Source organism: Ceratosolen solmsi, unplaced genomic scaffold (genome assembly GCF_000503995.2).
Source record: "Ceratosolen solmsi marchali unplaced genomic scaffold, CerSol_1.0 scaffold35, whole genome shotgun sequence".
Taxonomy (NCBI): Eukaryota; Metazoa; Arthropoda; class Insecta; order Hymenoptera; family Agaonidae; genus Ceratosolen; species Ceratosolen solmsi.
In genome coordinates, this window is record NW_011948423.1 from 1471603 (window position 1) to 1493350 (window position 21748).

The window sequence follows — 21748 nt, forward strand, 5'->3', positions numbered from 1 at the left end:
TCTTTTTGATAGGAGCAGACGTGCGCGGCCACGGGTCGCTGGCAATCGTTCCTCCTCGCACGCCTCGCCAGTCACCTTAATAATGCGGCAAAACAAACTCCGCGTTATGCAAGTTGGCGAGCGGGAGGGATGGCTGTGATTGGGGGTGGTGGGGTGGGGGAGGGCGGGGGGGGGGGGGGTAGTAGAGGATTGGCAGCTTCCTTTTCTTTTCTGTTTTTATGGGTTTGCGCGGGGGCGCTCGAGGGGGGGGGGGGAAGGGAAAAGCCCTTTTCGTTCGGCAAGCTGCCGGCTCGAGGGGGGGGGGGGTAAGGAAAAGCCCTTTTCGATCGGACAGCTGCCGACAAAACCGCGCGCGCTCGTGAAATTCGAGGCGCATTCTTTTGCGAAAGTTGCGAGCCCCGCGTGATGAAATGTTTATTTGCCTTTGTGAGAGGAGCACTCCTGTTAAGAAATCCAGGCTATCAGACCGAAATATTTTTTTGTTTTTATCGCGAGTGATTAATGAAATTGCTTCATTTATGGGAGGCCGGCTACGAATAATTATGCTATTTACGCTAGTTGTACGTACGTATTTATGTATATAAAATCGCTCTATTGTTCTACAAAGGCATAATCTAAGTCGACGGCCGAATGAAAATTTTTAGAATGAATATTACTTTTCGAGTGCACGCGTATTTAAGAGTAATTATGCGGCAGCAATATTTTTTATGATAATATCAAGAAAAACGCAAATCTATCTATCTCTGAATATTTAAATTTCTATTAATGGTTTCTAAAGTCTCCGCGATTTTATCCTTTTTTTTCTTATTGTCTAGCTGCAATTTTCTATTATATAATCCGGGCATAGACGCAAATTTCGGGCAAATGAAATATAAGACTAACAGGAGACGAGTAATTGGTCAATTGTAGAATTTTTGTCGGTCATTCGACTTAACTGCAACGTATAATTTCGTTATGTAATATTTAAATGCTGGACGCGAAAATTATACTTGTAATTCGATTTTTACATACGCAAAGAGATAGATTTAACAAACATGTCATTAAGTATTTTTCGTATTACCCCGAGGAATTGATGCACCACTGCTTGCTTATTTAACAGTTGGAAAATTGTTTCGTTTGAAATAATAATTATTGTTGAAAGGACGACGATATTATTCTCTTATGCATTAGCGCGCAATGTTCGTTCCCAGGAATATTTATTATCAGTCGCATTTGGTCTATTAAAAAAAGCAAATTGAAATGAATGCAGAGCTCACGTCGAATTGGAGTCGTTGCATTGCCATTAAGTGCGGCGATTTTCAGAGGTCGAGGGGAATAAAATAAATTCCCGCCTAGATCAAAACGTATCGCCATTGGCAATGGAAATAAGATTTTGAAATTCCTCGTACATTCGATCTCGCCTTTATATCCGAGCGCTAAGCACGTGCGCATTATACATGCACACAAGAAAGCGTCATGCGCGTGGGCGTGAGTTATTTTTCGCGCGCTCGCGGGCTACGAAATAATCGTAATGAAAGGTGCTGCTTCATTGTCCAGACGACGTCGGATCTCACGAGTTTTCTCACGGTAGTGAAGCGCCGTGGCGACGAGAGTCAGGAAGAGAAGATGCTCGAACTTGGTCTTCCTCGCTCCCACTCTCTTTATACTCAATGGCGGCTCCGCTTGAAGGGAAAAGTTTCCTTCTTCCGCTATCTACATCTCGGCCCCGGTGCGCGTGGTAAAGTCGCCTCGCGGAGGGCAAATTAAAGAGGCGACCGAAAAATAAGGATGGATAAGATATCGAAAACTTGTGCGACGAGCGCGTGAGATGTAATGGCGTAGACGTGGCGCGATAACGATGGCTTTTTACATTGCGCTTTGTATGAGTAATAGGCCATGATAGGTTAAAAAAAGGATTATAGTTGATTAGGAGGACATATGGGCCCGGGCACTTGATGGATTTATGAATCGAAGGGCAGGAAATTGAAGGCCTTGAGAATAGCGGATTTGCGGATAGAGTCGATGAGTTAAGATTTTGGTTTTTCAGTATTTACCTACTCTTGTGCTATATTATAAGGCTTAATGGGGGCTTGAGCTTAAATTCTCATTGTTTAATCGGGGATTTTTAAAAAATGCATATGGAGCCGTAAAGAGGATATTAGTCATAAAGGATATTCGTAAGATTTGGTGAAGCACCATAATTCGAATTTATATTCAAAGAGCGCGTTACAGTTTTAGGCTACGATATATAAAGATTCTTTATTACATTGGCCAATAAAATCGAATTATTACAAAATTTAATATTAAATATTTGGCTTTTAATTTTTCACTCGCCTTATGAAATACATACTTACGAATCTTAAATAACGTAATTTTAAACTTAAGTAACTTAATAATTTACTCCCCAGTCTTCGTTATTCAACTTTTATCGAAAGATTGAGGCATTAACATTAAAATGCTATAACTTCTCCTTCGAAGCTTAATGATGAAAAACCGCCATTAATTATTAAAAGTTTAAAAGAATTATAACGTGCGTTTAATCAATGTTCATAGGGCTAGTCGTCCTTAATACCTTTTATGCCTATATCCTGTAAATTATGTGAACTTTTTCGTTATTTAGATCAAGTTTTTCCGCGCTTTGATTATCCCTGCGAATATCTCGTAATAGCGCGACTCTCTTTCGAAGGAATCGATCAAATGATTGAACTTTTCTACTGTACTGCGAGCAATGACAAACAAAGCATGTACACAGATAAAAATGACGACGATAGAAAGGAAAAGATAGTAACGATACGACTCGCTGTCATCGGGTCGCGGAAGTGAAATGTAATTTTCTTACTCGATGGCTTCGTTATGCAAAGCAAAAATAATTTCCACAGATTGAACGAATGAAAATGTGATTGGAGAAATTTTCGCCCTCTGTTGTATTTCATTGCTTCATTTAAGCTTGGAAATAAGAGCAAATCAATTTAATCGGTTACCAAGACAAAATCTATATAACTCCGATTCGACTTTCATTTTAATTTTTTTTTGTTTTTGGTTTTTTTTTTATATTTCAAAGCCTAGCTAATTTCTCTAAGATGAAAAGTAAAGATAAATATTTATTTTAAGGCTTGCTCTACTTTTTTATATATTTATTTATTAAAAGTCTTGTAAAAGGGCTGCTTCTTCTTTTTTTTTCTACATCATATTGAAGTGTAATAGTAAAAAAATAACTTACTATTGGCAAAGAAAGAGAAAAAGAAATACAAAGTCGAAAATTTGTCCGATAAAATTTTTAAAAATGGCTCTTTAAAATCTAATTATGACATGCAGATCAATATTTTCTGGAGCTGCTGTACAGTGAAGTAGAGTTTGTCGTGAAAGCACGCGATCGATTTCGCGTGTGAATCGTCCGATGTTGACATCATCATTCAATTTCGTGAAAATTCGATCCAACGAATAAAAACGACAGCCACGCATTACAGGAAAAATACAAGAAATAATAACAATGGAGCGAGAAGTAACGGATTCAGAAGGTGTGTTTTCACGCCGACTCTTAAGCAACTGGGCCGAACTACCACAGACTTTGCGCAAAAAGCAAAAGCATCGACCGGATATACTTAGTCAGTTTACGGATATGTCCGAGTCCGAATGCGAATATCGCCGGGTAGATAATATTGGTCATTATCAAAGCAACAACAATTATAATAACGGCGGTAACAAGCGGATTGTGAAGCGCTCGGAGTTTCTTAGGCGACTCGATAATCGAAATCTCCTGCATCTGCAACAGCAGCAGCCCCATCACCAGTTGCAACAGCTGCATCAGCAACAGCAGTTATATAGGCGATCTATGCCGGATTACAGATTACGTTACGAGGCGCAGGACATTAGACGTAAAAGTCTCGTTAATCTTGAAAATGGCAACTCGAATTTTAATGAAAAGTACAGCGCGAAACTTCACTTTTCCGACGACGAGAGGAAGACCAATTCCCCGGACAGTTTGTTAGTGAGATCGTCGGAGTCGGAGTCGAGCATTAGCGACGAATATGGCCATACGGATGACTCGGGAGCTTTTCTGGAAAAAGCGTCATCCTTCGACAAGAAGCGTAGCGCTAACAAACGTGTCGAAATCGAGTCTAAACAGCAGCACCAGCAGCAGCAGCAACAACAACAACAACGACAACAACAGCAACAGCAACAGCAACAACAACAGCAACAACAACAACAACAACAACAACAACAACAACAACAATCGATACCGTTGAGGCATCGGTTCGCTAAGTTTTTTGCCAAACAGATCAACGACGATCACAAGAACATGAACGGTAAAACCGCCGAGGCTACCAAGCTCCTCGACATTAACAAGAATAACATTGGGCAGAAGGGTAAAGCTGAGAAGAAGGAGAGTCCTGCACACAGGTTCGAGTACGAGAACATACCGAGGATCGACATAGCGAAAATAGAGCAGAGAAGTCAGAGTACCTGCGGATTCTGGAAACCCAATAACAGAAGCGTATCATCGTCGCCGGTGAATCGACGTCAACAGCCGACGATCGAGCAGCTTCGCATTGAAGAGGGCTGTCAGCTGAGAAATCGAAGAAACTCGGCCAACTCCATGTTTAATGGCGATCGGACAAGAAGTCCGGACGAGCTGAGATTCGAAGGTCTGATTAAAGAGTTTTACAATGGCGAAGAGGCCAAGTGCGGGGGAGCAGAGAGGAAGCTATCGAAAATGGAGACGATTAGGGAAGAAAAGGACGGTGGTGGTAGCAAGCTTAGCGTGCGCGAGATACTCAAGAGGTTCGAAGAGCTGCGATCGCAGAGCGAGTCCCAGTTGATGGACGAGAGATCGAGCGATCGGACTCTCACGACTATCCAAGAGACATTGAAAAAGTTGGATGAAAAGGTCAAAAGTTATCAGGTGCTGAATTTGTATATTTTATCTTTACCTCGAATGTCATTTATCTCGTGCTTACTATAATTGCTTGGGATTCCTTGGGTTAACGGGGTGTGGTCACCAGGGATTTATGATGGTTAATCGTGGGATAAGTGCGTGTTTTAATTTATTCGAAAGCATTGGAGAAAGCCACGAGTTACCGACACTCTTCTTCACATATATTCGAATAATTAAAGCCTATCGGGATCTGTTAATAAAAAAAAAAAAAAAAAAAAAAAAAAAAAAAAAAAACTTACTCGCCATAGCATCGCAAGAACAATTAATCTATCTAATTTACCTGCAACTTCATTCGTGTATTTTTATTGGAAAATCGATGTATCTTGACATATTAGACCAATGGCCGACTGTATGTATGAATATTTTTCGTGACGCGCTCTCTCTGACTATTCGATTTGTCAATTTGTCATCGATGATTCAATTTTGTCCTCCTTCCATAAACTTCACAACCACTTGCATAGAACATACCAAGTCGAATAAACAATCGACTTTTTATCACGTCGATAAAAGTACTCTGTGTGAATTTTTGCTCGACACCTCTTGCCTTTCGGCATTTTTTTTTCTCTCAATCGCCGCATGTTCCATCGAAAAAGACTTTACGACTTTCGCCGATTAATCTCAAGCGTAAAGGCACTTCGGCGTGCTGGCACTCACCTTTCACTGTAGAATGTGAAATTCAGAACGGAAACGACTGTTTTGCAGGTCGTCGTTAATGTCGGATTTATACGAGTCGAGAGTTCGAGCACATTTTTTCCCTTCTTTCTTTCATTTTTCCCCGTGTTTAAGGCTTATTTATAAAGATTCAAAAGATGAGGAGCGAATCAGCTCGAGATCAAATGAAGAATTGAGGCGACGGGGACGAGAGTAATGCGATGGTGACACACACGCACACACTCACATACGCACACACTCACACACGCACACACACGCGCGCGCGCGCACGCAGACAGAAAGCGAACGAAGTTTATTTCGGACTATAAGAAATATGAATAATTTATGGGCGCTACTGATTTATGTTATCGCGTCTCCTTCAAGCTTCTGATTATAAATGTGCCACATATTGCAAAAGTGTTGCACAAATTTTTGATAGCAAAAATTAAAAGTTTTTTCATCCTATACTCGATGGCTCATCGATGGCAAACAATTTAACGCAGCACGATAGATCAGCACGAGTGTGTAATAGTAAAAATAAATTTGATAAATCAGATTTTTATCGTCTTATCTACATTTCGTTAGCATAACGTAGATTGTCAAATGGACGATTTTAATAATCTTGAATTAGGTATAAAAAATATTGGCAAACTCCTGCTTAACGGTATTAAATTGCTGTTTATTCAACGGTATATCATGAAATTTGCCTACTAATATCGATACTAAAAGCGTTCGTTTTCAACGTCCTCGAGCAATGACAAAATTTTATAGCACCTATAAAGAGTCGAAATTCCGATAAAATCATTGAGTGCGACAAAAGTATAAAAACATAAAGACGTAAATAATTTACAAAAATAAGTAAGCACCACTTGTCACATAAGAGCATTCGAATTCATTAATCGGCTAATCAGGACTAAATACACGCACCAATCGTTCTACCTGTCGCCTTCCTTCCTTCCACTGCAATTGTAAAAGAAGAAGACATTAAGTGTCATAACCGCGTTCTTTACACAACGTGAAATAGTTTTTGACCAATAAATCGCCTCCCGTGACTATTGGCCGGCAATAAGGCAACAACATGAGGCATTTTTTGCTTCTCGCAGAAAAATCTTGTAAATTGCGTGCGAATGCATTAACAAGAAAAATTTCTCTTTACACCTTTGCGGAACGTACCTGCTAAAGCTCGATTTTTATCTTCGTTGTACCGTTTAAGTGGAATCGAACATTATTTAATCAGTTATATTCCTCTCGGTCGAGATTACACGTCCCGTCAATATAATTTCCTCAGGGTCCTGCGGCTCTCGCAGTCAATGCCTTAAACGAGATCTTACGCTCAATGATTCGTATCCCCAATTTATTAATACTTTACGAATATGATTTGTGAATTTAAATAAGTGAACGCGCACGCGCTTAATAATATTCGCTCGATAATATAAATTTGATCTGACTTTTGTGACGTTTTCCTTGATTTTATTACAGCTCGTTGTGATTTTTAATGCAATTTATTATGGACGCTAAACAGTAATTAATATACCAATTAGAAATGAAATGTAAATTATATGAAAATAATATAACGATTAAGGTTACAGTTTATGCAGGTCTGCGTTATAGCGAGAATAACGTACTATTATTGCAATAAAAATTAACAGTTTGATCCTTAAAATGAAAAACTCTTTGTACGAAATAATTCATTTGATGAGAGAAAAACGAAATCTATCATGAATTTTATTGTGCTGTGAAAAATATTAATTACACGTAATGAGTGTGCATATTGTATAAACAACGGTGTGCGTAAAATTTACACGCAAATGTATTTTAAATCGATTCAATAAGTATGATTGAAGTACACTGGCGGAAGTGGAGAAAAAGTTAAAATAGTGAGAAGGCAGAATACAGATATCTACATACATATCTATATACCCTCATTGATGATTTTAATTGATACGAATTGTTCTATTAGACTTTCTTTATGTGCATAGTAAAAAATGGTCAAGAATGACAATCATATTCTATAATTGTAATATTTTCTTAAGTTGATGGCAAAATTGTTAAATAAAATTTTCATGTCGTGAAAAACGACGTATGCTCGTCTTTAGGATAAATCACTTATAGCGTGCATCATGAAACAGTATACATTTTTCTTTATCAAAATCTCACCGGAAAATGAAAATCCAATTTCTTCAAATAGATTATTTATAGTTTTATAAATCGTGTAAAGTGAAAGCGCGAGACTTTAAATGCCTACACGAAGAATCATGCAGCGATTCGTCAAGCTTCGTTCAAAGATTGAAAATCAAAATTATTAATTCTCTTCAACTATATTGAAACCGCTCAATCGAATAGAATATAATTTTCACCCATTTAATCGAACGAAATGGCCATATTTTTCATTTCCCCCAACGTTCCTGCAATATTCAGACAATTCCGCATATTCCTTCTCCTTATATCTGCTCCACATTATCGCAAGCTGCATTATATAGAACCATAATGTTCTTCCATCATTTATGATATAAAATTCCGCGTCGAAGCTATTTAAAGATTAAATAAGGATGGAAAAAGGCCTAGTAACGGTTACTTAAACGAATCAATAATAGTGACTGTAAACCCGTTCTCTCGAAACATCTCGCGGAACCAATCGCACATAAAGTGCCATTGACTCGCATGGGATCGTGATGGAAAACATTCGAAAGTCCTTCCATCGATCCGAGGATCTTTCTATCGATGTTTACGGAGACGATGTCGCCGAGTTCGGTATTTCTTCATTTACGGAGACGCAACGTGAATGAAGAATCGCTCGTGAAACGCAACCAAGTCGAACGCATCGCCCGCTCAATAGCCCGAGACTGGCAGGTTGACGTCCGCGACTCCCGATGAACTTACCTCTCGACTCGTTTATTATTTAAGCCCAGCCGTAACGTGGAGGCGCCCCACAATTTCTCAGCTCAAAGGTCCCGAGGATGATGCAGCGCTAGGGACGTGGCACGTAAGAGCGTTCGGTCCCCTTTTTCGGAGGCCAAAGCATTCCCGAGCGAATTGGCTTGTTTTTTCATCCGAGGCGAGCGCCATTCTCGAATTGCTCCTCGGCCTTTGACTTTTGAATCGCTTGGCTCGTGATGCACTTTTGCCTTGTTTTTTCGCCATTTTTTGCCGGCCAATTGGCCTTGGATAAAAATCTTATTTTCAACGACTCTCGAAATAACGATTACGTTCGTTTCAAGTTGCTTATGAACCGGGAGCTTCCGAAACTATTGACTTTTTATGATTGTATCAATTTTGTAAAGAATTTTTAATCTTATAGTTTAATCTAATATATGTAAATGTGTGTGTGTATATGTGCGCGCGCGCGCGCGCGTGTATTTATATTAGTCATAATCTTTCTTTTAGGTTTAAGTTTAATTTCATAGAATAGCAGGAAAAAAACTTGCATAATTGCATAGACAAATATTCACTTCGAACTTTATTTAAAAGTTAATATTGCGTATAAATGTACTGTGCATCCATACACATTCACATATAAATCGGAACTTGTTCCATTTTAGTCTACGTTTTAGCTAATTATGAGGTTTGTAATTACAGCTATCAAAGATGAGGTCTGTAAGATATCAATGCATACTATTTGTAAATACTTTTAGGATGTAAAAAAATGTTAAACATTTTTAGATACTATTTTGTTTTTTACCTACTTTTCAAAATATAGAATTATGATTTATTATTGTTTGCTCTTCGGGCGCATCACTGTACGTAACTTTAATAAGTTGTAACTGAAAAAAAGAGAAACTTGAGAAATTTGTACATCTATCGACGGATTCATTAAAATCTCTACTTAATAATAGTATAAGCATTATTGCTCATTCTCCCTCATTATTTCACTATTCTAGAACTAGTTATGCAAATTCTATCATTGACCTTCCCCACCACCCCGGCCCTCCCACACTCACATACCAGAAAATAAACTCAAAAATAAAATCCGATTTTTAAACAAATTGAAATATCTTACCCGACTTCATCGGCTATAATTTAATTATTGAAATTCGTTGATTTTGTATGAAGTCAATGTAAGAAAAAGTAAATGTTCGGCGGTAGTAGAAGAATGGATAAATTAATATCCATAAACATCATATATCCTTCCCTATCATAATTTATAAAAATAAAAATTAACAAAACTATATTATTTAATCAATACGCGAATTGTTAATATCATTTCAATCCTCTTCTAAACATTACAACGTACTGCTATCGAGTTGCAGTAATTATCTTTTGTGAAACCATTTTGTTAACTTTCGAAAATTAAAATGAAGAACATAAGAATTAAGTACTCCAGTCTAAGTGGATTATTACCGCGGTTACTTTAACAACATAAATGTAATTGTGCGAAACCTACAAATTTATTATTTAACGAAAATGCACAAACGTCACAGGTTGTAATACCGAAACTAATAACGTAACTAATTAAATATTACAGTAAATTTTAATTATTAATTATCTCGTATTATTCGCCATAAAAATAACTGCGAGCCTTGATATATCGAAAGAATTCAGGCTATTTATTAGCGCAAAAATTCAATCCACCGCACAAATACGCGATAGTACTATCCGAGGTTTTAGCGCAGCTAAGCCTAAGGATTACTCGTGAAAAAAAAAGTATGAGTAATAACGCAAGGTAATGGCTATGAAAAGTAGAAATTGCCCGTACTTTCTAGGCGCTCATCCTACATTCAGTTTCTAATAAAAAAATTACAACGGAGGCATTGATGATAAGCCAAGGCCCGGGGAAAAAGCATCGCGGAATTCGCATGCGTCGCGATAAAAACAAGCGTCGACTCGTTTTCCCCCGAAAAATAAAAAGCAAGGAAAGAGAGAGAGAGAGAGAGAGAGAGAGAGAGAGAGAGAGAGAGACGAAAAGAAGGCTCACTCGCGCCTCGAGACACAGTTAACTGTAAACGTCCACACGGATCCTCGACGTATAGCGGGTAATGTGGGTCAGGGTCGACGGCGTACCCGCGAGTTCATCTCCGCGTGTATGCATACACGTGGTGCAGGCAGCTGCGGTATCTGGGACACCGTGGAATTACTATTCCGAGTGAGCAACATCGCGTGAGAGGAAAAGAAGCCGCCACGGGGAAGTCGCTTTGGTGCAATGGCCGAGTGGGGGGAGACGGATTGGATGATGGGATGACAAGGGGATGGTGGATATACGGGTGTGCGAGGGAGTGTGCGCCGTGGCTGTTTTTTCCATGGATGATGGGACGATCGAGTGGGATGGGCGCTCGAGTTGGAAAGTGATAATAAACGTGTGCTCTTGGTTAAGATTGATGAGGTGCATTGCAGAACGATGCAACGCAAGACTTTGTAATTTTTATAATAGGAAAATGCCGGGTATTTGTGAGAGAGCAAACTTGTATAATGATTGGCCATAACGTAAGTAAATTTCATTCTTCGTACGAGCCGGTAAAATTGAATTTAATTATACAATCTATGAGAGATGTGAAAGCTATTTATTACTCAATAATAACATCCTACGCAACTTCATTATTTCGGTTGATACATTTCGCTAATAACATCTTAATGGGCAGATTTACTTTGTAATAATAGCATATTCGCTTATATAATTTTGTTGTTGTTGTACAGTGATTATTGCAGTAGTTGATTAATCATTTATACTTAGAATTTCAATTGAAGCGAATGGAAAATGATTTTTTGGCGTTTAGCGGGTAATAGGCCCAAAAACTCTTGCGATGTTCGCTATTTCGATAAGAGAATGCAAACATTTTATCTCTCTGTCTTTCTCCATTTGTTGTCAAAGAATGTCGAGCCGAAGGCGTGTCTCGTTAGCCAAGACATAAATATGTTAAACCGATATCTCGGCTTTGGATGGTGAAGTGTGACCGCAAATGAGGATTAATTTTCCATCCCCGCGCATTAGCATTAGCGAAGTTCCTTTTACAAGTTGGAGAGGGAAGGACGAGCGATGAACGCGCATTCCAATTATTCGCCGTAGTTATTATTTTGTGCTCGTAATCGCGGAGCGGCCACCCCATGTTGGCGGCAGCACCGACATCCTCCCGTAATTATAGTCAGAAATCTACGTTCTTCGTCTTGCTGCTCCCCGTCTATCCACGGCGCTGGACGGTAAAGGAGGAATAAAATGCGAGAAAACGCTCGCGATGCCGTGCTCCAAGTCAATTCCCGATCGTGGAATTGCCGACCACTTCTTATCTTCCTCCCTCTTTCAGCGTCCTCCCAACCCTCTCGCTCTCGCTCTCATACACACGCGCGCACACGTACGTCACGTTCGTTTCGCAGCTTCTCTTTCCGCTGGAGGTGACGCTCGAGGCTGGTAAACATTGCTGGGCCCGGGAAGGTATTAAATCGCAATGTTGCGACAGGACATCAGTGTGCGTTTGCATAGACGTGCACTTGTCGACGTGTGACGACCAAGTCGAACGACGTGCAACGGCGATCTTAAGTTTTACACTGTAGCTGACGATCGTCCCGTGTCTATTATTCACGAGCGTTTCCGTCTCGTTCCTTAGGGATTTCGTTGTTGGCAGGCTCTAATGGTCGATGGAGATGAAGAGAAAGGAGCCGTGAGGAAGGAGCGGTCAAGGAGAGAAGAATGAGAGAGGAATGAGAGGAATTGCGACTGATAACGTCCGATGGCAACGCGTCAATATACGAAATATTACTATAAAAAATATATACGAATTACTTTTCCGAAAATGTTATTGAATAATTATTTGTGGCCAATAACAATGTTCGACGCACGTGTAAATTGCCTATTCAAAAAAGATAAATATCCATATAAATAGTAGTTTCTTTTAGGCATCAAACGATAATGTTAATATTTCTATTTCTTTTCAATTACATGTTGAAATTCCATCTATTTTTATGAATTATTAATTATAATTATATTCACGGTTTTTGTTAGTGCCGTTAATCTTTCAAAATATCTATCCTTTTTGATTATGAATAATTTGATCATCCAATGTAAAATATGTTTGGCTCATGACGGAAGGGTATAAAATAAAATCGTTTATTAGAGGAAGAGAGATGAGAAGAGAAGAGGAGATACATAAAGATAAACGGAATATATATTTCGATAAGATTGAATTATAGGGGTTTAATTTTAGTTCTTTCGAGCGTGGTCGAGTACGTTTGATTGTAATCGAATTCATTTTGTCGTTACCTACGCTTTCTTACACATTTTAATTGTTATGTTAAATATGATGAATCTTTGCGGGAGAAAATTTTATAACCGTACGTTTGTCGGCATAAGAAGAAAATTCAAATCACCTGATAAATATAAGTAAATATGCTAATTATATTGATTCCTTTCAATTATATTGGAGATATTTGTTTTTCATGATATATTTTGTATTTGCAAAGTCTTTAATCTAGCATTCAGAATTACTTTAATAAAAGGTATTTATTAAATGGTGTAAATAAATACAATTTTCTTATATAAGAGAATTGAAGATTTATGTGCCATTTAAAATTTCTACAATTTCCGTGTAATTTTTTGTATATGAACAACATTAAAATAAATTATTTTATATTTATTAGCCTTTGATATGAAAAGCGACGTGTATAAGGCATATTACAAGTTATATTTGATCGTTCTCCAAGCATTATTAGAAATTATTTATAGCATTTAGATTCTTTTCTCGCATACAAATGTATGATAAATTGTTCATTTATTAGAAAATAATACCAATTTTCATTAAATCTATCGACTAAAAAAATATAACGTTAATTTATTATGTAATCGATGCTTATCCCTCCTCGTTTTAATAATAAATATGACTTTAGTAGTAGTAGTATTACATGTTATATTTAAAAATATTGGAATTGATTATGATTTTATGTTTATTTTGAAAATGTACAGTTGATATTTCCATGTCCCTGATACCTATTTAACGAGGAATTGAAATTATTGTTTCACTGCCTTTCGCAACATTCACAGTTCGAGTATTTAATAACGTGATGAAACGAATGCACAGAGACTGTTTTTACGATAGATTTGATAGGACCGATGGTAATTACTTTCAAGAACCAGATGTTATGGACATATGGTTGACTATGATTACAGCATCTCTGTCCTTGTCAAGAATATTTCATCCGTGTAAGACCGTTGAGTCTACCTGTAATAATTGTCTATGAAGTGATCGCCATCGGTCTGCTTCTTCACTCGAAACGTTTGGCTCGCGGCCGCACGTAATTACAGTTATTAACATTAAAAACCATTGCACTGTAGATCTCATTAGTTTTAAGCACCGTACAAAATTTTGTAGCTGCGAGAACTAAGCAGTGGAGCCTAAGCGACTCTGCAAAATGGCGCAAAAAAAAAAGAAAGAAACTTATCCTTGTAAATTTAAAATAAATTTCTTATTTCTCGACTCGCAAAGTCAATATGACATTCACAATCGAATAGAATTCGCACTCGATGCGTCTATCTGTCCATTGAATGAATATAGCGAGTGAGCAATGATTCGCCCAATTCAACGAAAATTCACGATAAAAAAAAAAAGCATCCAAAATGAAAGGCCAAACCAAAAACTCGGTATTAAATATATTAAAGATATTATTACAGAAAGAGCCTCGACGAAATTATAAAAATTCTCTCCGCTCAATGTCAAATTGACAAGATCGTAAATAATTACACCGAGCACGCTCAAAATACCCAAACAAATAGCTCGAAAACTCCTCCATAGCCAAACGACTCTTGCTCAATGTCTCGTTCGAATGTTCTATTGCAGATCGAGCAGAAGCCAATCCATAAAAGTCTACAACAAGATAACCACGTGTCCCAGATAGGCAAGTCAATAGTTTCTCAGGCCAATCACACGGCTGCCCATGGCCATCATTATGGCTCCTCCTCATCCCCGTCGACGAGTCCTCAGCATCTCGGCGGCACCGAGCTGCAAAACGGACACGGGCGCAACGGTCACGGGCCGTCCAGTCACCTTGGTCACGCCGGCAACGAGATGCATTATCAGAAGAACGGCAAGTCGCCGGGGACCTCTCACCATCAACAGCAGCAGCACCAGCAGCACCAGCAGCACCAGCATCATCATCATCATCATCAGCAGCAACAGCAACAGCAGCAACAGCAGCAACAGCAGCTCGGCGGACAGAGCCAAGAGTGGCGTCAACAGGACGACGCGAGCGGGACTAACGAGGACAGTCTGTACGAGGGCTCCGGTCAACCGGTCGTCAACGACGGCAAGCACTCGCTCCTCCAGTACGCAATGCTGAACTTCCGCCAGAGTACCGACAAGTTAGTATAAACAGTGTTTTCTCCTTATTGATCGCGCGTGTCCGTCAGATTTTTATCTCCGTTCTTTGGATTTTACGCGTTGCGATTGCCGTGCCACAATGCTTTACGGTCCGGGCCATGGATTATATGAGGAATCATGGAACCGCGCTCGGCACTTTACTTTTTTTCACAGAGAGGAGATGTTTGTTGCACGACGTTTTGCACGACGTTTTGCACGACGTTTTGCACGTACGATTTTCAAGGACGAGTATTATCAACGCTATAAACAAATTTTGATCGTTAGACTTTGAAAATCATCATTGACGATCGTTAATCTCTTTTGTTACACACGCGCACACGCACACGCACACGCACAAACACACATACACACATACATACACACACACACACACACACACACACACATATATATATATATATATATATATATATATATATATCTGGATATTTCGAGTACATTATTATCGATTAAAATCAGAGAAGCTGTCGTATCAATAATATCCCCTTGTTTTTTTTTCTTCCTTCTTTTTCTTCATTTGCATTTATGACAGTTCGTTCATTAACAGAATACGATTATAAAAATTCGATAAAATATTTAATAATCATTAGATTATCTAGACGTAATTGATGTGTGTAATGAACGATAGTATATACACGGACACGCCTAGATTATTAGGAAGCAATGTGAGATGGAGTCAAAATGCTTTAAATTGCTTTAAATTCCTTTTCTTACGATACTCCTTTTAAGACTCACTGACGATGATGCTCGTCGTTTGGAAAACATTCATAATAATAAATAATAATAAAAATGCAAATGAAAATACATATTCTCAATATCAATCGTTGAATAGATATAGATGATAAATTTAATGACACAATAATTATCTAATTCTTGTATACGTTCGAAAGAAGATCGATAAAAAGCAATTAATAACGATGACGTTTTTATTTAAGTACAATAAAAATGGAACATAATTATTTTGTAAAATAATTTGTAGGCAACGAATTAAAGTAAAGAAGAAAAAAAAGCAAAACCAATGAAACACAAACAAAAAGAATGTAACTGTTTGTGTTTTACTATTGTAATAAGGGAAGGGGAAAACAAACAAAAGTTAATAAAATTCGTAATTGGATGAAGACAATGTTCAACTCCTCGTTTTACGAAATTAATAGTAATAGAAATGAGCGAGTATTGTACCTGCGGTGTCGACGATTTGTCATAATGTTGAATGATCTATCAGTTGCTTAATTTACGTAATAGCTACGCGGAAGTCTTATAAACGAAAGAGTTTCGTTATTATACCTACAGTTCTCTCTCTCTCTCTCTCTCTCTCTCTCTCTCTCTCTCTCGGTCTCCTTTTTGTCCAATATTAAGTATAAATTTGTTTTTCTTTCTACTTTTGATTATAACTAAATCGAAACCATTCCAATTCATTATTACGTCAAGTTATTTTACATAACTTTCAAAGCGATTAACATCACTGAACAATTTCGTAATTTTACTGTGAAAATATAGTTAAACGGACAATGATAATGATAATGATACACACAGTCGGCATCGCAAGGATTATCTAATAAAGACGCGCAAGGTGCATTTGTATAAAACGGCATTCACGATGAAGAGGAACATCGTTCTCTACTACATTTATCAGGCATATAAATATAATTATGTTCATTGTCTTACACGTTATGAAGTTGAGGAAAAGAAAGCTATTGCCTCGGCATCGTATATGACGAGTTCAATGACCGCGTCGCGCGTCCCTATTAATTATCATGATCTATCGTCTCCAAAAACTCGGTGTTTCAACGACTTTTCGTTTATCCACCACGTTAATCGAGGTTACTCGATCCTCGACGGAAGAACGGCCGAGTCGGGCCAAATTAACCTTAAACGACACGTTATGAGTAGTCGGAACCGTAGGATGAAAAAATCAGGATAAAAGTATCGGCGCCTACTTCGAACGAGGAAAATGCTTCTTACATTCGTCTACCAACGTGCAATTAATGTCACTGTGAACCGAAGTCTCTTGGGTAGGAAGTTGAGAAAGCATAACGCACGCACGAAAGATTATTAGCTCGAATCTCGAGAGCTCCTCTATCTTTCCACGTGTCTCCTCCTTTCTTTCCTGCGCCTGCATTGCCAGTTTTACATGCAAATTTAGCGGCTCGTTCTCTCGCTCACTTCCTCGTGCCCGCTGTTGTTTACTTTGCCATTGCTCTGTGCCGCTAATTTTCCCTGCTATTTGTCGGAAGTTACGTGCGGTTGCTCGTATGATTAAATAGTAGGCGCAGAAGTTCGTTGCATGTGATTCCACGCTTCTGTATATCAAGCCGCCGTAAGAATTCCGAGTTATCTAGAAAATGAAACTAATTAACAGTTAATAATAGAGTAGATAAGTTTAAGCTCCGGAGATGCGCATTAGCGGTAAAGATGGCCGGATAATTTATTTAAACAGCGTCTTGTAAATATTTTGTAATCGTTTCGCTGGAATAATTACTTTAGTAATTGTAATCGCGCCGAAGATAGTGCAAACACATACGCACACTATTGCTAAAGTATATTATGGGCAAGTACCGAGATTATCTTCGTCCTTTTAATTTAATGTAGTCGGTGGGTAATTTAATAAAAATCAAAGCCATGAGTAAACTGCGATTATAATCACTATATGGCTCGTGGCAAATATTCATTTACATTCTTATGATATACGAGAGAGTATTTATTATTGGAACACATAAAGTTGAGTTTCGAGTGTCGATATAATATATGCGAATTTATAAATTATGTTCGGATGCGAGGCAAAATGTTCACCTTCCTACGGTCTCATCATCACACGACAATGACGATTACGATCGCTAAGTTTTTTTTTTGTTTTTGTTTTCTTTTGTTTATTTTTCTATATAATACAGCTTGATTAATTAACTGCTTGAAATAAAATCCATTGCCCATAAGTAATTCGTTAAAAGCTATTGTTAAAAAATTTATTTTGACAGAGTCGCATCGAGCATTTATGATTAAAGCTAATTGCGTGGACTATAAAGTCCCTGTACCATTTGGAAAGAGAAACATAATCGCTACATTGGGGGAGAAAAAAAAAAGAAAAAAAAAACATCCCCTCGTTGCCATCAATTAAAAATCGCAATCGTTTGCAAGAGTTGAGACTGGCAAACACGAATCAAGCGAAACGCATTAAAGTTCGTAAAAAAAAACAACTAAAGGACAATTGCCATTTGTGCCCTTAGGTTTGAGATGCTGAAGACGGCCGACGGCTCGATAAGCGGATCTCTCAAGGTGATCGAATCGCTCAAGGGCAAGAAGAAGGGCAAAAAGAGCAAGAACCAGGACGGCGCCGAATGGACGTGGAAGGAGCAGGTCGACCTCGTGAAGTATTCGGCGGTGCCGATCGAGCAGAGCCTCCTGAGGCTCGACAACGAGCTCGGCTCCTTGGCCGCGGAGTGCTTCCTCTGCCTCATGCGCTACATGGGCGATCAGCCGCTGCCGCCCGATATGAGCGAAGTCAAATGCGTCTACACGATTCTAATGGTAAGCAGCGAGCCGATAATGACGAAATTACGACGACGTTACGCTTCGTCCGATGAAAATTATTCGCTAATTACTCGCTAATTACTCGCTGGCCGATGCTCATACACCGCGCCCGCATTCATTCTCGGGGATGAGCTTTTATTAAGTTGATAATGCTTGATCGGACGACGATGCTCGTAGTTCTTTCTCCGAGGATGCTTATAAAATATGTGAGTGGGGAAGCGTTAATTTTTATGTGAACGAGGATTATTGCTTTTATCGGTAAGTATTAATTAGCTTCAAGCCTTACGATGTTTTAATAATAGTAATAATTTGTCAAGTCGCGTCATCTATATTACGCTAAATAAATCCTTTATTCGACTCTTGGAATATTATGCTTACAGCGCTATATTTATAGATACACTTTCCATTGTACGAGTAACTGCAAGTTTAGCATAATATTTACGAACCAACTGCTCCTCTTTGCTCTACCTGTGACACACATAATAATTCAATATTTACAATCCCGCAAATCGCGGGCAAATGTACGTGTAAATGTTACCCTATCCTCCAATATAATCTATGACTTTCTTTTATAATTTTTTTACATTTAGTTTAGACCAGTTAGCATAATATTCCTCTAAACTCTCTCTCTCTCTCTCTCTCTCTCTCTCTCTCCGTCTATATATATATATATACGCGCGTACATTATAATGTAAAAATTCGTGATCAGCACCGAGACTTCGACATACTTCGACATCCGAACTCTAATCGGCTGGCGTCGACCAATAATTCCAATTTTGTCCCAGCACTGCCATAAATTCGAACTCCTGCGCGACGAAGTCTACTGCCAATTGATGAAGCAGACGACGAACAACAAGAGCCCGAACCCTGACAGTTGCCAGCGGGGCTGGCGGCTCTTCAGTATCGTCGCGGCTTACTTCACCTGCAGCGAGGGCCTCAAGCCCTACCTCAGCAAGTACCTCGAGACGGCGGCTTATGACAAGAGGCGGGCGTACCATGGCACCGCCACTGTCTGCCTGCAAAACCTTAGGAAAACGGTGAAGTACGGTGGCAGGAAGAACGTGCCGAGCGTCGAGGAGATAATGGCCATCAGCGCGGGGAGGAACGCCAAGAGGCAGATTTACAGGCTACCCGGTGGCACCGAGCGCGTCATCAACACTAAATGCACAACCGTCGTACAGGTGGGTTGTGCGACATCGGCCTCGCTTCTTCACCTAATTATTTCATTGGCCGCGATCGATCGACAAGCAACTTTTCTCCCTAAACCTAACTTTCAATCTATAATATGCAAAGCTCAAATTCACACTACAGTCTGTGTTTTGTTAGAACGTCGAGGGCGACCCTGAGTTTTGCTCGTGCTTGCATGTATCAATGTCAAGTACTAATAAAAGTATTGCCGTTGCAGGACGTGATCGAGGAGATGTGCAATATAATATCCGTTAGAAATCCCCACGAGATGGACGAATTCTCGTTGTACTGTATCGTAGACGGGGATGCATTCACCATGCCATTGGCAAGGGACGAATATGTGCTGGATGTAACAACGGAGCTTCACAAGAATCACCAACTGTTTTACTTAATCTTCTGCAGGTAAGCGGGCATTTAACGTACTTACGTGCCATATTAATACATTAATTCGAACCAATTACAATAATTCGATTTTAAGAAATTACATTGGAAATTCGTGTTCTTTTCAGGTCAGTTTGGTATTATCCATTGCGCTTGGATGCGCCACTATACGTCGAAGTAGTCTTCAATCAAATCGCACCCGATTACCTCGAAGGTCTATTGTTAGTTCTGCCGGAGGAGCACTTACCTCAGGAAGTCATTGTGAGTAATTCAAATTCCATCCCTTACAGCACGATAATTAATTTAGCGATATGTGCTCAATGTACGTTTTTCGTTTTCGTCCACCCGCCATGCAGTACGATATGGCGCAAATCGCTGCCTTACTTCATAGAGCGGCGGACTTGAAGAACGAGCGGGAAGAACCAACGACAAAACGGATTAAATACTTACTACCGAAGCCAGCGCTTAGCTTAAGGGAGCCGAGACCCCAGCAATGGGCCAACATGGTCCAGCAAGCCTGGTCTAACGTGCAGCACAATACGATCGCAAGCTGCAAAGCTCAAGTGCTTGGTAAGGACTCGACGGCAAATCTACGATACATTGGTCGAGTAATAGCGCGTGCGAAAATGGCCGAATCAAATATCTCGTAAACAAATTGCGCGCCAAATGATTCATAAATACAATGCCGTGCAACTTTTATCGATTTAGGCATTGTATCTAATGATACGAAATTCGTGCAAATTGTTGAGTCACGTTGCCAATGAATTTTGATTGCAGAGATACTTTCAAAGTGGCCGCTCTTTGGTTCGAGCTTCTTCGCAGTGAAGAAAGTCCCGGAGGGAAAAGAAAAAGGCGGCGATCACATCTTGGCTCTCAATCGACACGGCGTACACTTCATCGATCTTATAACGCACGTACGTACTCTCAACTTGCCCTTAATTTACAAATTTAATATAATGAGCGACGCTCCTCCACCCCACCCCCCCCCCCCCCCCCCCCCCCCCCCCCCCCCCCCCACCCCCCCACTCCACCTCCCACCCCACCTCCCCGCCCACCCATCCACCACTAACATGCACGCATGATCGTGTAAAGAGCAAGGGAATGATAATTGGAATAAAATGCCGTTGCAGGAAACGCTGTATCACTATCCGTACTCGGAGGTGATATCGACGCGCAAAGTTAAGTCGGAGGAGGGCACTTTGTACCTCGACATGAAGTGCGGCAACCTAATGCAGCAGCGCATCACGAGGCTGCAGACGGAGCAGGCACACGAGATATCGCGTCTCATTCGCCAGTACATCACGATGGAGCAGAGGTCGAGTAGCAACCAGGGAGTGGCTTCTCCGATGGGTTTTGGGCTGAGATAAAGTTGGGAATGAAGGGCCGCCGATGATGAAAGCGAGGTGAAAAAATTGAACGCGTAGTCAGTCGAGGCAAGGGCGAGGCCGCGTGCTTTATGAAATTGTCAAACGTAACGCTCAAGCATATCAATCTAATTTTATCCGTTATCACACAATGTACATACGCGTAGTAATAATTAGATAACGAAGAGCCAATCTTAATTTTTTTTTATACCTGTAATTAGCTGAAGGCTAAGCACATGGGGCTACTCGAGATGTTGCGCGTTTCGTGAGTGGACGACGAGGTTCGAGGTTGAACGGCTTGGGGTGCGGAAGCCAGTCGTTCGCCGATTATTCATAAGACTTTGTATTCTACTGTCGCGAATGTCTTCCAATAATCACAAGATACTGAGAAAGAAAGAGAGAGAGAGAGAGAGAGAGAGAGAGAGAGA

The 21748-nt window shown here is 39.6% G+C and overlaps 1 protein-coding gene across 1 annotated transcript in view; it reads left to right on the forward strand.

The window, feature by feature from the left end:
- The window catches only part of Myo10A (unconventional myosin 10A), a 90815-nt gene extending 69075 nt beyond the window's left edge, over positions 1-21740 (forward strand). Inside the window, exons 28-35 of the mRNA XM_011499457.1 lie at positions 14323-14843; positions 18084-18384; positions 19173-19568; positions 19793-19977; positions 20085-20217; positions 20313-20526; positions 20734-20870; positions 21087-21740. Of these exons, the coding sequence (XP_011497759.1) occupies positions 14323-14843; positions 18084-18384; positions 19173-19568; positions 19793-19977; positions 20085-20217; positions 20313-20526; positions 20734-20870; positions 21087-21323 (2124 nt within the window). The 3' untranslated portion in view covers positions 21324-21740. The remainder of the gene's footprint in view (positions 1-14322; positions 14844-18083; positions 18385-19172; positions 19569-19792; positions 19978-20084; positions 20218-20312; positions 20527-20733; positions 20871-21086) is intronic.
- Positions 21741-21748: the final 8 nt, after the last annotated feature.